At 35.5% G+C, this 15,455-nt stretch overlaps 2 protein-coding genes across 5 annotated transcripts; both read left to right on the top strand.

Moving 5' to 3' along the window:
• Positions 1-769: 769 nt before the first annotated feature.
• Positions 770-15,173, top strand: LOC143446567 (adenylate kinase isoenzyme 6-like). Of its 4 annotated transcripts, XM_076946262.1 has the most exons (5): positions 770-886; positions 1,095-1,187; positions 2,460-2,618; positions 2,853-2,991; positions 3,321-4,059. In XM_076946262.1, exons 2-5 carry the CDS (start codon positions 1,154-1,156, stop codon positions 3,514-3,516), a joined length of 528 nt encoding a protein of 175 aa, XP_076802377.1. In that variant the 5' UTR covers positions 770-886; positions 1,095-1,153; the 3' UTR covers positions 3,517-4,059. The 4 variants fall into 4 exon arrangements, with proteins under 4 accessions (XP_076802377.1, XP_076802376.1, XP_076802375.1 ...); XM_076946261.1 differs by lacking the exon at positions 770-886 and having other exon boundaries at positions 893-1,187; positions 3,321-4,058; XM_076946260.1 differs by lacking the exons at positions 770-886; positions 2,460-2,618; positions 2,853-2,991; positions 3,321-4,059 and adding exons at positions 13,560-13,718; positions 13,966-14,104; positions 14,430-15,173 and having other exon boundaries at positions 919-1,187.
• On the top strand, positions 4,918-7,269 carry LOC143446063 (regulator of G-protein signaling 2-like). The gene is made up of 5 exons (XM_076945520.1): positions 4,918-5,299; positions 5,384-5,580; positions 5,760-5,812; positions 5,965-6,128; positions 6,271-7,269. The coding sequence occupies exons 1-5, from the start codon at positions 5,228-5,230 to the stop codon at positions 6,568-6,570; spliced, it is 786 nt and encodes a 261-aa protein (XP_076801635.1). The 5' UTR covers positions 4,918-5,227; the 3' UTR covers positions 6,571-7,269.
• Positions 15,174-15,455: the final 282 nt, after the last annotated feature.

Consider the following 15,455-nt stretch of genomic DNA (forward strand, 5'->3'; position numbering starts at 1 on the left):
TCATATGTCGTGGAACCCTTTGATATAACTTACATGTATGAAGGCTGTACCCAGAGGTGGGCAGTCGGTACTTTGAAGGTACCGTCGGTAACAGTACTGGTACTTAGCAAAAAATGTACCGACGGTTCCGGTATTCAGTACTGTTTTAAGAAAGTAGTTCGGTACATTGTCGGTACCGGTACTTTTCGTGTAAAAGATGCTGCTGCAAATGCAATATTTACCGCTATTATGCCCCGGTAAAGGTTACTCTAGGTCAAAACATATGTCACGTTACCAGTTCGCAATTTTACTTGACATTTCTAGATTAAAAAGATCAACAGATCCTGAAATTGGTATTAAGGATTAATTAACATGTGTTTTTGAACACGTAGGCTACTTGTTAAAATTTTGAACTAGTCACGTGAAAAGTACCTAGTACCGGGACTGACTGAAATTTCTTGAAAATGTAATTCGGTACAGAGATTCAGTACTTTTTTTCAAAAGTACCGAAGGTACCGGTATCGGTACTGAAAAAGTACCGCGGCACAGTAATTCGGTACTACAGCACTGCGGTACTGCCCACCTATGGCTATATCATAATATAGATATAAATATATATATATATATATAGTAGGTTACATATTTGCGTGCTGATTTTGGCTCGATGAATAGTAACACGTCACGAAAATACAATATGCTTTTTAGTATTGTCCGCTCTCAGATAACCGTATTAAACACTTCTTGCTGAGCCCTATCCCTAGTGGTCCGTCTACCTCATTCTGATAAGTGATAATCTATGTGCTCCCTGCAACACGTGTATGACGTGTTGAAGAAGGCAGAGGCTTGTTTGTTTGTATCTGTGCAGAAATATCTTTACTTCGTATTTGTGTAGTAGAGTTCGAGCAAGGTTGGTATGATTTACAAAAGCATAGGCCTAGAACGCGAGAGTTATGTATGAATATTAGTGAGATTTTTTGGATCTAGGCCTAGTGTACAAGAGCACGACCAGATGACATCACAATTTCAGTAGCTGGGGTCTAGGCTAGTATACAAAAGCATCCTGTGGTTGTGCACTTGTATACTATACCCTTACATTTTACCATATCTTACTGCAGCTGTTAAAACAAAAAATGGAATTTTACATTGAACGATAAAATGTCATTTTGAAAAGACAATGATGAGAACAAAGCCTAATATTCTTATCACAGGTAAGCTATAAACAATAGACTTTTTTGAAGTGTCCGTTGCCACCTTATGGTGGGGTGCAAGCTTGGTACTGAACTGCAAAACCAGTGACTTCTCCCAACCTTCAACTGCTTTATTTCCAGTTTGATTTAACGTATTTCCGTAACAATTACATTATTACGATTCTGAAACCTTCTGCTCTAAAATCTTTTGAGTTTGTCAGAAATTTACAAATAATATTGTGGTGCTGTTATTGCTTTTGAAATTTATACATCAGTTTTGTTATGGATCCGTTTTTTAAAACAGGATTGTGACAGACTGAGCTAGGGATGTACCAGATTGAAAAAGAAATAGATTTGTGAGAGTTCGGCTACAAGTAAAATTTGATATTGTGTAAATCCAAATCTGCTAACTTTGCTCAAGTCCCACTATCAAACTATACTTGTTGAGCAACCTAATCATTCGTATATTTGTCTTTTTGTTGTTAAATGAAAAATCGAATGTATATGTTTTTGTTTATACAAGTTTACTAAAATATATCGCAATCATTTAAACCTCCGTACAATCGATCATACAGACAAAAACTTCAACAGTTTGCTGACATTAATTTCTTGCGAAATTTAATATTCAATTCTAATTTGTCTGCAGACAAGATTCAGATTCGTGAGAACAACGCAAATTGTCAATATGTGTGTGAAATATTCGATTCGGCTCATTCCCAGGCCTGATTGTACTTATCTTACAGCCATTTAAATATTTTTAAATAGCTGGAGACTCAAACCAAACCCAAAACACGAACCAAACTGGAGACACAGTTCACAGTTGTTGAAGCTGACTTTGCTATTTTCTCCCAAGCTTTTACCCTCAGACAAGATGGTGACCAATACTCCAAAAAATATTTATTGGTTACTCTACTTCAACTGCAGGTTGTCCTGATGGTGGCTACCTTAATTGCAGCACATAATTTGTTGTGTCTGGAAATCGTTTCTGGTTTGTTGTAACTATTATTTTGCAACGCTGAATATTATATGACCTCAAATCAACATATTTTTCAAATTATGCCTGATTTATGTGTGTACATGTATAAACTGGTACTATTATTCGTCTATACAATTGAAAATAATATTTTCAACAAAACCAGTTAAAAAAGGTAACCATACAAGAAACTACACCATTTGGCATGGTCATCTGAGCATTTAATTCTGTGATTGTTATCCAATAAAAAGCATGAATTTTGAAATATGTATTTGTGATGATTTGGTTCCATAAATACTGTGATATATACTTTACAAAAGGTACGCCAGGCACAGGGAAGTCCACCCTTGCCCAAGAACTGGCAAACGTCACACAGTTAAAAATGGTAAATGTTGGACAATTTGCAAAAGAAAATGATCTCTTTTGTGGTTTTGATGATAAACTGGAATGTCCTATATTAGACGACGATCAAATCATAGGTAAACTCTCTCACTTTTCTTTCAATATTTATTTAATTTAATAGGCTATATATATGTGTTTATATATATACCTGTTTAAGCTAAACCTTTGTTACGAATTATGATATCATATAATCATTAGTTGTAATTGTAGTGTTCAACTGTATGTTTTAAACAAAGTTTACATACTATTGTGTTTAAAAGATATGAAACATCTGCTGTCTTGTGTATAAAATATTTGCTGTCTCTTACAAGATGAGCTGGAAAGTAAAATGAGTGAAGGAGGCATTATCATTGATTATCACAGCTGTGATTTTTTTCCTGAAAGGTGGTTTGACATTGTGTTTGTTCTGAGGACGGACAACAGCATTTTGTATGACCGACTTGCACAAAGGTTAGTTTATTTTCTTGCTAACTAATCTGCCTGTGACTGATTTTATAGCAGTTGCAGTGATGCTTATTGTCTAGTTGTCGTGTGATATATGAAGCTTTTCGTTCTTGGTATCAGAGCGTCAATGTCCAGAGCAGAAAATATCCAAATTAACCATTTCCTGTGAAGAAAATAGCGAAATGATGGCAAAAATTTCCTGAAAAACCTGTCATAATCTCTCAAACTAAATATTTATAAAAAAGCGAGTGTAGCTGCTATTGTTTCAGAATTACCATAAGATAGGATTCGAAAAAATATTCTAGAATACGAAATTATTTTTTACATCCCTACAGACGGTATAACGAAACAAAGATGAAAAATAACATCGAATGCGAAATATTCCAAACTATACTGGACGAAGCACGTGAATCATATAAAACAGAAATAGTTCATGAATTGCAAAGTGACACACCCAATGACATGGAACAAAATGTCGATAAGATTGTGACCTGGTGTAACCAGTGGTCAACCAGTGTTGGACAGCAGTGAGCATAAACAGCAGAATGTCTGTCTAATGTATGTTTTGCTCTACTCGGAGAGTGACTGAGTGTGTCTGTGAACTCCTACATATGATTTTGATGGTGGCAGAGTGGAAAGGCGGGTGTTTTTTGTTTTCTTTGGTATCATAATTTACAAGATTTTATTGCAATTTCTGTTTGATTTTAAAAAATTTTTAAAGTTGTTTCACTGATTTGTTTCTTTTTGCAGTTTACGTTGGTTTTGAATAATCTCCAAAATGCGGTAGTACTTAATAAATTATTGTTGTTTGCATGAAAACTTACAAATCATGTCATGACTCATGAGTCATGACAAATAAACCCGTGCAAGCCCAGACTGTATTTTGCTGAATGTAGTGTTGTATACGGTCAACTGCTTGAGAAAAATTATTTAGTTGCGATTTTGTTGTTTGTGTCATGTCTGTCATTATTTGTTAAAAGCGGCCAAGTACTGTTTTTCTCACACGTTTCTGGCGATAATATTACGTTCATTTTCAAGCTGTGACTTTCTAAAGTGTTTGTTTAATTAAAACTTTGAAATCAAAATGGTATGTTATTGCTGTCAAAGTAGATATTTGAGATCCGGTTATGCAGCGAAATCAAGTTTAAGCAGTTTAAGCCTGGCAACATCACCTAAGATGAGATTTGTCGGAAGAGGATTTCGATGATATGGAAAGTCAACTTAACTTGCTATACGTTTTTCTTCGCGACAGAATAAATCTTTCGGTAGGGTGATCAACCGTCATATACGCCGTGCATTTTAAAACCCTTTAAGGAACCTAGTCAATTTGTGCAAGAAATTATGCAAAGAAGTTCCAAGTTTTAGCAGATTAATTTGCCAGGCAATCTACGTTTTTGAAAGGAAAGCAAAACTGCACAATCTATAGTACACCCTGTAAATCTAAAATTTTTCAGGAGAGCATTCCCTCGGACCCCATGCGATAGATTACTACGACTCTTGCACTTTTAATTGGCTGCAATAACTTTCACACAATTGACAAAATGCTCTCCTCTGCAAAAAATATATTGCATCCGTTCTGAATCAGACTGAGACTGTTAAGTATTTCTTTGAATTGAAGTTGGTCACCCTATACTGACTGGCTAGTACTTGAACTTGCAGAAAATGAATGCTTCTATGGAAGGTTTATTTTTATTTGCAATATAAACAAAAAATTCTGGTAACGTTGTTGTGAGCTGTGGTGCCAAAGAAATACGTACTTGACTTGCAAATACTGCGCTTGTAAATCGCAAAATGCTAAACAAGTGACATTCCAATCTAAGACGTCCAAGTAGTATTGAGCTTCCTGCTTGAGCTATTATCGCAAAATAGTTAAAGCAATTTTATTAGGCTGTTACAACGGCTGCAAGACTTCCATAACTCTGGCATGGAGAGGATACGGCGCCGTTTTTACACCAAGAGCGCGCGAAAAGTCAAACCTCGTCCCATTAATTATCTCTTTCGCAGGCTTGCGATAGCATTTATTATTTCTGTCAATAACCCCACTTCTTACTGCGAAACGGAAACACAGCAAGTGACAAACGTTACTCTGACTTATATAGCGAACAGCTGAGTGCCAGTGACATGTATAAAGCACTTAGTTCTTGCATCAGCCCACGTAGGTTATAGTTTTGTAGCAGAACAATTGATTGAGAAGATTGCAATACTTGCGGCTTACAAGCTAGTAGTCTATAGAAATAAAATCATGGTTTGGAAAGCGAGCGGTAGCAACAGTGTGGCTATTACAATTGCTTCAGAAGAATTTACATTTCAACAGGCAAGTTAGCTCGAAATTTGATGTCGTCATTTATATAACAACAGTTTGAACGGTTTTCAACTTGAAAACTTCTAAAAATTTTAGACCAACGCGGGACATCGTGTTGAAGAGCGACGACCGGCACAAACCAGCAGCTCCTTATACGTAACAAATCAATCGACGTCATTACGCTCTACCGATGACGAAATGAAGACGTTATCATACCATCGTGTGAATACTACACCCATGAAAAAGTCTTTCGTTCGACGGAACGCAATGAAAACCAGGGTGACTTCGTTAAGGTAGAAGTCGTAATTTTAAACCTGCAACGTTTACTAAGGAGATATATAACGTGTGTAGGCGTAAAAGTCACCTAATATTTGAAGACTATGATTTGATTTAGATCTTATGATTTAACTTTTTCCAACGACTTACGTAACGTTTATAGAGTTTCAAATATTTACATTGGTTCAATATTCAGAAAACGAATGATGAAGACGAATCAGCTTTTCGATATCTTTGTTGCAAATAAGCGTAAGTTTTATCGTTTATCGTCTACTAAGCTGGAAGGTGCCTGGTCCTGTGGTTGTGGCCGTTTTTATTACAGGTTGTCTAGAAATGTCTGATCTAAACTTTGGAAAATTTTTGTGAATTTTTTTTGTGAATTGTCAATGATGTTTTGACAGTTGGCCTTTCTGCTTTTCGGAGTTTCCTTGAATCGGAATTCAGCAAAGAAAACTTCGATTTCTGGATCGCCTGCGAAAAATACAAGACCTTGAAGAAACCGTGTCTCGTAAAGGAAGCTCAAGAGATCGTAAACCAGTTTTTGTTGCCAACTTCACCAAACCAGGTTAGTGGTGTAGGCTACAGATCACTTTCATACCATACAGCGGCGACTTATTGCGAATAATAATCCTATAACTAAGTTATATATAGGCCTAATATTATATTTCTCCACTATTCCGACTCTTTGTGACAAACGTCATTTTAAGGTCAATATTTCCTGGCTGACACGCAAGTTTGTGCTGATCAAAGCCGAGGGAGGGAGGCGCGACGCATTTCAGCGCGCCCAAGAACGAATTTACCAGTTGATGAGCGAAGACTCCTTCCCACGATTTTGCTCCAAATATCCCAGTCTTGTTTCTCACGTCATCGAACTTCATAAAATAACAAAAAAAAAACCGGAAAAAAGTTTTAACAACAACCTTGAAAAGCCTATGTGCTTCTCTCCCATTGCATGTAAAGTAACCCTCAGGCGGACGTCATGTATTGTGAGAAAACAGGCACCTTGAGTTTAGCCTAAACCCGCAAAACTTGAGAATAAGACTTTTTCTTTGAAAGTGTGGGGAGTTTACGCTAGTTTGGTGCTTTATACATACTTTACGGACCTGGGTTTCATTAATCTCTTTGTACACTGCCAGCATGCTTAATTATCTATATCTTTGCAGTGGAAGTCTTCAGTAATTGCTGAACTAAACACTTTCTGCCACTTTCATCACAAGCATGCTCTAACAAACACAAGCTGTGATAAAAAGATTGATAAAAAGAACTTATACAAAAGCAAATAATCATGTTAGTATGTTTGTGAAGTTTTATTTTATGTTCTAAAGCTTATTAAGTTTAATTTAGGGCGAGTCACTTGATGTTCGAAGACTAAAATTTACAGCCTTGCGTTAGTTTCCTCTCGACCTACATACTGTACTTTCATGACTATTCAGTCACTATTGTCACAAATCACTGTTGTTTGATGTAAATTGATGATTACCAAATTTTTCTAACCTCTTTGTTTGTTACTTGATTCATCTATTTTCAATATTCTAACTAAGTAACTAACATTTTAATATTCTAATTCTAACCAAACTGGAACCCACCCGGGGAATAGAGTTTGATCAATGTCTACAGCATATAGGCAGCCAACTTTTCACTACAGTTTGGTCGCAAAAATGTCATAGCTTCTATATATACTTGTTGTTATACATTATCATCGAAGACCTCGTTTTCATGCTGACATTAAATTAGTTTAAATTCGTCGTGGGGAAAAAAGTAACGGTACCAGGCCAGCTCCCAGTTCGTTGGTGTAACCGTTCTGCTCGTTACCGCTGTTTTCCGTAATTATCCCCGATTATTGAAATTCAAGTTTATGAATAAATATATATATAAACTGTATTTTCCTTTTGAGGTTTTATACCAACCGGTTATAAAAAGAAAGAATCAAGAAACAGGCTAATGTTACACCAGTAAATAATACTGTTACTGAATGATTTTGTGGTTTTGTATAGCTGGTACTGGCTACTAATTTATTATCATAATTGCTAGATTCAATATCTGTAACAACTTACGTAAGAAGCACATGTGGTGCTCAAACACAAGTTAGTAGTTAGTACTTGGCTGCCATTCCATATAATTCCATAGTTGTAGACTACTATTTTCGTGTAATTACGAAGATTGTAAACCTACAGTTTTTTGTCGCGACAAAACTGCTTTTCTCAAAACGTGTTGCGTAAGATGTTTTACAATTCATAACATTGCATATTTATTACATTTTCAATTCAAACAAAATCAAAACCAGAAATTCATACGAACACATGTACAAGTTCTCAAAAAAAACTTCATAAATTTTTCCAATAGCAATTAATAACATAAAAAACACTACCTTTGTTTTAATCAACCCAGTATATAAAAGAATTAAGAAAAACTTCACCGGGTTTCATGTCGAATGTTCTCCGACGTAATTCGGTTAGGCATTTCCTATCTTATACTCCATGAAAGTCGGATTTTGTATTGACCGTTTTTTGAAGGCGAATAGCCTGGATTCTTTCCGGTCGTGGAGGTATTTCTGGAGTGGAAAATGATAGACACCATGGAGCCAACCTGCTTTTCCAGTCTTTAAAACCAAAAAGGGTGAGAAGCAAGAGCGCGACCGAGTAAGCAGCATGAGTTGTTACGTGGACCAAGTTGTTGCGAGTTATCAAAGGAGTCGTAAGGGAGAAGGTGTCAATGACGATGATAAGGATGGCGATCACGAAAGATCGTTTTATCACGGCCAAAACCTTACCATCGCTTGAAGAACCGTTGTCTTTATTTGCTAAAGTTAGGGCTGATGCGCGGCTTTTTAGGATTGGATGAGCAAGGAGGGCTGCAATCAATAAATTCAATGCAATAACAGATCCGCTGAGTGAGTACAAGATTCCGCCTTCAATGTCCTTCCCTTTGACTGCTACACAAGGAAGCTTGCCTTGATATTTTTCGTATTTAACCAAAGTTAACAACAGCACGGGATTTCCGAGTTCATTAAGACACAACCAAACAAAAGAGAAAGAACTTAAAAATCGTGTGATTGGCGTCGTGAGATGGCGCGTTTGCTTCTTCACATAGAACGATCTCTGCCTCGACCAGAGAGAGAAATACACAGAGAAATAAAAGCATGTCAGTAAAGGCTTTCCAATATTCTTAATTAAGTTGCAATTGTCGCTGTTTTTCATATGGAGAAGTATTTGCAACGGCAACCACCGGTAAAATGTCCCCAGAAAAAGACTGGCGGTTGCGACCAGGCAAAATATTCTTGGAAACTGGCTGTAAGCATATTCTGTGAACTTATTATTGTTGAATATTTTCTTCTGCTGGGTTTTGTTACCTTGTTTTCTTGCTGATTTTTTTCATACACACACAGAGCAACGAAGATATACAATGTTATTGCCGTGGTAACCAGAAAGAGATAAAAATAATACGTTTTTGAGAAATTTGTAATCCAGAGTTGAAAGCTGAAATTTCCCTCGCCAACCTCAGTTTTATTCTCCAAAGAAACTGTTGTCGTTTCTACCAACGCAGAAGGTTTTGTGGTAAACATTCTAAATCTTGTCCGCACTCGTCAAATACGCTGCTTGATAAGTGAAGTTTCAATGGAAGCTTTTTTCAATTTATATACCCCGAAGACAGAACCAACAAAATGCAAACGTAAAATTGTTCAGTGTAGCTTAGCAAACTTATAAGTTGTCAGCACCAAAGTAGCTATTAAGAAGTTAAACATCATATTCGTCTTATTTCGAACATCACAACAGGACCGTATTAGCAATAATTTCATTTGCTTCCCATAATACATTACGTCGACCTTTGATGAATGGACTTAAAAAGGTTTTTTACCATGTGCTTATGAAATAATAATATTGTATTGATAAACTTTTTATCTTCTTTTCTTTAAATTAGGTCAAGTTTGTTTTACGCAATCACAATTGAACAATCATATGTCAAATTTTAAACAACCAAGCAAATGACCAAATTTTATTAACAAAATAGTTTTGTTGAAATCTGTCACAACAACAGGATTTGTTATAGGCCTACATTCTCCCCAATAAACTCACTGAACATCCAGTAAGTAGTGTTTTTCTTCGTACTTTTTAAATTAATAAAATAGCTATCATGTAGCTTAAACTACAGTGTTAAGTCAGTTTTAATACTGACCAAAACCGGCTGATGAATTTGCCTCAACGTCCATAAAACACAGACTAACTTATAACTTGTAGGCAAACGAAAAATTTCCCGGAAATGACATCAGAACGATCTTACTTTTCGGAATGAAAAATGTCTTTGCATGACTTAAGATCAAGGATGATTTTCCTCGCAATAAATTAATACTTGTCGTATCAAGTTATGCGATTCGGATATACGTCAAACGAGTTACGAAGGTGATCATTTGTTGAATGTAGTTGGGAAAAAAATATCTACAACTATATCTCTCGGTCAGGGCCTGATGTTACGCTTACGTCAAACACAGTCAAATATTCTGCAACAATCATGTTCAACTCAACGTTACAACAGTAATTTATTATTCAGTTAGTGTTTAATATTTTATAATTTACGAAAACTCTACAGCGCACGCACGATAAACCGTAATTAAGGCGGTAACTACGACGTCATTTTTGTGTCTAACGATAAAAAAGTTTCAAATATTTCTAGCCTATTTGATGTGTTTTTTTGTGGAACTTATATTTTAAAATTTGTTGCATAGCCTACTTATAACTTATACGTTAAATTTACCCAATACAAAATACATCACTTTCGTTATGCACATTTCCATTTTCAAGATAAAACAATAACTAAGTTAAACAGTATACAGTCAGCAGGCCTGCATATAGTATTGAAAACACTGGCTATTTTCTTGTTATTATAAACAAAAATAGGTTACTCAGGTATATTGTGATACTGACATTGTTGAGAGAATATCTCTGTCGACATACTCTTTAACGTTAAATTCAATTCCGATTTCTTTAACTTTTTTCAAGAATCTGATTTTGCATTCGCTTAATTATCATTACATGGATCCCTTCCCGACGTGGAGGTATTGCTGGAGGGGAACTTGGTAAACGCCAAGGAGCAAACCTCAATCTCCAGTCTTTAAAGCCAAATATGGTGAGAAGCAAGAACGCTACAAAGTAAGCACCATGAGTTGTTACGTGGACCAAGTTGTTGTGAGTTAAAAAAGGAGAAGTTGTCAACGATGATGATAAAGATGGCGATCACGAAGGATCGTTTTATTACAGCCAGAACCTTACCGTCGTCTGAGGAACCGTCTGTGTTGTTTTTTGAGGTTACGATTGTCGCGCGGCATTTTAGGATTTTTATGAAAAATCAGGGCTGCAATCAATAAATTCTATGCAAGAACAGATCCGTTGAGTGAGTACAAGATTCCGCCTTCAATATTCTTTCCTTTGACTGCTACACAAGGAAGCTTGCCTTGATATTTTTCGTATTTAACCAAAGTTAACAACAGCACGGGATTTCCGAGTTCATTAAGACACAACCAAACAAAAGAGAAGGAACTTAAAAATCGTTTGATTGACGTCGTGAGATGGCGTGTTTGCTTTTTCACGTAGAACGATCTCTGTCTCGACCAGAGAGAGAAATACACAAAGAAATAAAAGCATGTCAGTAAAGGCTTGCCAATATTCTTGTTTAAGTTGCAATTGTCGCTGTTTTTTACGATCGTGGTAACCAAAAAGAGATAAAAATAACACGTTTTTGATAAGTTTGCAATCCAGAGTTGAAAGCTAAAATATTCCTTGCCAACTTCAGCTTTGCTCCCCCCAAAAATGCTGTCGTTTCTTCCGACACAGAAGGTTCTGCGGTAAACATTCTGGAATTTGGTTTTTAAGTCGACTAGTCAGTTGGCACGCGGCTTAATAGGTGAAGCTTCAATAGCAGATGTTTCATGTATGCAATTTATACAACTCTTTTTGTAAAGAAGGAGCTCTTTTTTAAAAAATGATTACACAAAACCGTAAAATAGACGGGTCTGACTGCATAATCATGGCCCGTTTAGGAGCTACATCAAAATAATAAATTATTAATTAAAGCCTAATGAAAAATAGGCCGTGGTCAAGCTTTGCAAAGATAAGAGGACCACAACAGCTTCACTTGGCGCAAAAGTATCTCGTTTATTAATGTTGATTAACCCAAAATGAATTCGATTCACGTGTTATATGAGTGAATGACGTAGTAGATTTGTTTTAATAATTTTTGAATCAATGTGACGTCAATCAAAATTTCCTTGAACTGGTATAGAAGGAATTAAGGAAAGCAATTACAAGACATCAATGTTTAATTAGCCAAGTTTACAAATTATTTGGTTACGGTGGAGAGTGTTATAAGTCAAATACAAATTATAACACGAATCAAGTTAACCTACATTAAAATAAATGCACAATTGTGATTGGCAAGGGCTCTGTTTTTTCATGACCTTTTTTGATTGTAAGCAATTGTCGACCTCACTTGTGTGGCCAGGCAATGTTTAAAAAAATGGAATCTGCAACTAATCGAAGATGGCTTGAAATCCATGCTAATTTAAATTTTGATTGACCCAATCATTTGTGTTTGAAACACCGCATTATTTCACTCAGATAGAAAGTTTTTAAATTGAAATAATTTGGACACTGTTTAGATTAATACAAGCTAGACTGCTAGAGTATTCACACTACAGTTTATTCTAATTTAAACTCTTGCATTTTTTTCATAAATAAGAAGTACTATTTTTACCGCGAGGTGGTAGCATAACCCAGAAAATGGAATCTCCTAGCTTGCCCTAAACTACCGCAAGTGTAGGCTAAACTAAACTATCTCCAAAATGAAGTTTTCACTTTGTTTTGGTTGTGTGTTTCATTGGAGATTTCGGTCAGACGGTAGATTTTTCTGAAAATAAAAACTGCATTGGTCATTATTAGGGTCTAGTATACAAGTGCACAACCAGATGACGTTACATTTTGAGTAGCTGGGGCCTAGTATAGAACTGTACAAAGGCATTCTGTGTGGCAGTGGCAGCCTTTTTTTAGCAAGTGCTCAAATTTATCTTACACTTTCTGATCCAAATGAACAGTTCAAATGTTTACATGTAATAATTCCTAATGCCGAAACTTGATTGTTTAAACTTTCCTCTAGCAACAACTCTTACTAGCTGTAAACAGTTTATCATGAAGTTCTTTTTTATTATAAATTGCTTCTCAAAATTTGTATGGGTGGGTTTATCTAACGTAAACATGCCTATCCATATTCTGGGCACTGTGCATTAAAGAGTTTGGTTGAAAAATAATTTGCTCAGACTTTTGTCTAGATACTTGATTGGAAGTAAGATAAATGACAAACAAAATATTTTAGATACGTATCATATGATATGATGTACTCATTCTTCTAATAAAATAAAACCAACTGAACAATATGCTTGTTTGCTACTTACTGACATAAAGCACAATAAAATCTGCATGAGCATAATGGTCAACCGACATTCATCCAATTACACCAATTGTAAGACACAGACACAGTTCACAGTTGTTGAAGCTGATTTTGCTATTTTCTCCCCAGCTTTTACCCTCAGACAAGATGGTAACCAATACTCCAAAAAATCTTTATTGGTTACTCTGCTTCAACTACAGGTTTATTGCACCACATAATTTGTTGTGCCTGGAAAACGTTTCTGGTTTGTTGTAATTCTTATTTTGCAACGCTGAATATTATTTGCAATCAAATCAACATCTTTGTCAAATTATGCATGATTTATGTGTATACATGTATAAACTGGTACTATTATTCGTCTATACAATCGAAAATAATGTTTTCAACGAAACCAGTTAAAAAGGGTAACCATACAAGAAGCTATGCCGTTTGGCATGGTCATGTGAGCATTTAATTCTGTGGTTGTTATCCAATAAAAAGCATGAATTTTGAAAAATGTATTTGTGATGATTTGGTTCCATAAATACTGTGATATATACTGATCTCATTAACTTTACAAAAGGTACACCAGGCACAGGAAAGTCTACCCTTGCCCAAGAACTGGCAAACGTCACACAGTTAAAAATGGTAAATGTTGGACAATTTGCAAAAGAAAATGATCTCTTTTGTGGTTTTGATGATAAACTGGAATGTCCTATATTAGACGACGATCAAATCATAGGTAAACTCTCTCACTTTTTGCTCACCTTAATCTCATACTACCGGGTTTAAAATATTTATTTAATTTAATAGGCTATAGATATACCTGTTTAAGCTAAACCTTTGTTACGAATGATGATATCATATAATCATTAGTTGTAATTGTAGTGTTCAACTGTATGTTTTAAACACAATTTACATACTATTGTGCTTAAAAGATATAAAACATCTGCTGTCTTGTGTATAAAATATTTGCTGTCTCTTACAAGATGAGCTGGAAAGTGAAATGAGTGAAGGAGGCGTTATCATTGATTATCACAGCTGTGATTTTTTTCCTGAAAGGTGGTTTGACATTGTGTTTGTTCTGAGGACGGACAATAGCATTTTGTATGACCGACTTGCACAAAGGTTAGTTTATTTTCTTGCTAACTAATCCGCTTGTAACTGATTTTATAGCAGTTGCAGTAATGCTTATTGTCTAGTTGTCATTTGATATATGAAGCTTTTCGTTCTTGGTATCAGAGCGTCCATGTCCAGAAAAGAAAATATCCAATTTAACCATTTTCTGTGAAGAAAATGGCGAAATGATGGCAAAAATTTCCTGAAAGACCTATCATAATCTCTCTAAATATTTATAAAAAAGCGAGTGTAGCTGTTATTGTTTCAGAATTATCATAAGATAGGATTCGAAAAAATATTCTAAAATACGAAATTATTTTTTACATCGCTACAGACGGTATAACGAAGCAAAGATGAAAAATAACATTGAATGCGAAATATTCCAAACTATACTGGACGAAGCACGTGAATCATATAAAACAGAAATAGTTCATGAATTGCAAAGTGACACACCCAATGACATGGAACAAAATGTCGATAAGATTGTGACCTGGTGTAACCAGTGGTCAACCAGTGTTGGACAGCAGCGAGCGTAAACAGCAGAATGTCTGTCTGATGTATGTTTTGCTCTACTCGGAGAGTGACTGAGTGTGTCTGTGAACTCCTACATATGATATTGATGGTGTCAGAGTGGGAAAGGCGGGTGTTTTTTGTTTTCTTTGGTATCATAATTTACAAGATTTTATTGCAATTTTTGTTTGATTTTTAAATTTTTTTAAACTTCTTCCGCTGATTTGTTTGTTTTTGCAGTGTATGTTGGTTTTGAATAATCTCCAAAATGCGGTAGTACTTAATAAATTTTTGTTGTTTGCATGAAAACTTACATGTCATGTCAGGACTCATTACAAATAAACCCGTGCAAGTCCAGACTGTATTTTGCTGAATGTAGTGTTGTATACGGTCAACTGCTTAAGGAAAACTATTTAGTTGCGATTTTGTTGTTTGTGTCATGTCTGCCATTATTTGTTGAAAGCGGCCAAGTACTGTTTTTCTCACACGTTTCTGGCGATAATATTACGTTCAGTTTCAAGCTGTGACTTTCTAAAGTGTTTGTTTAATTAAAACTTTGAAATCAAAATGGTATGTTATTGCTGTCAAAGTAGATATTTGAGATCCGGTTATGCAGCGAAATCAAGTTTAAGCAGCTTAAGCCTGGCAGCATCACCTAAGATGAGATTTGTCGGAAGAGGATTTCGATGATATGGAAAGTCAACTTAACTTGCTATACGTTTTTCTTCGCAACAGAATAAAATCTTTTGGTAGGGTGACCAACCGTCATATACGCCGTGCATTTTAAAACCCTTACAGGGACCTAGTCAATTTGTGCAAGAAATTATGCAAAGAAGTTCCAAGTTTTAGC

Source organism: Clavelina lepadiformis, chromosome 2, assembly GCF_947623445.1.
Source record: "Clavelina lepadiformis chromosome 2, kaClaLepa1.1, whole genome shotgun sequence".
NCBI classification, from domain to species: Eukaryota; Metazoa; Chordata; class Ascidiacea; order Aplousobranchia; family Clavelinidae; genus Clavelina; species Clavelina lepadiformis.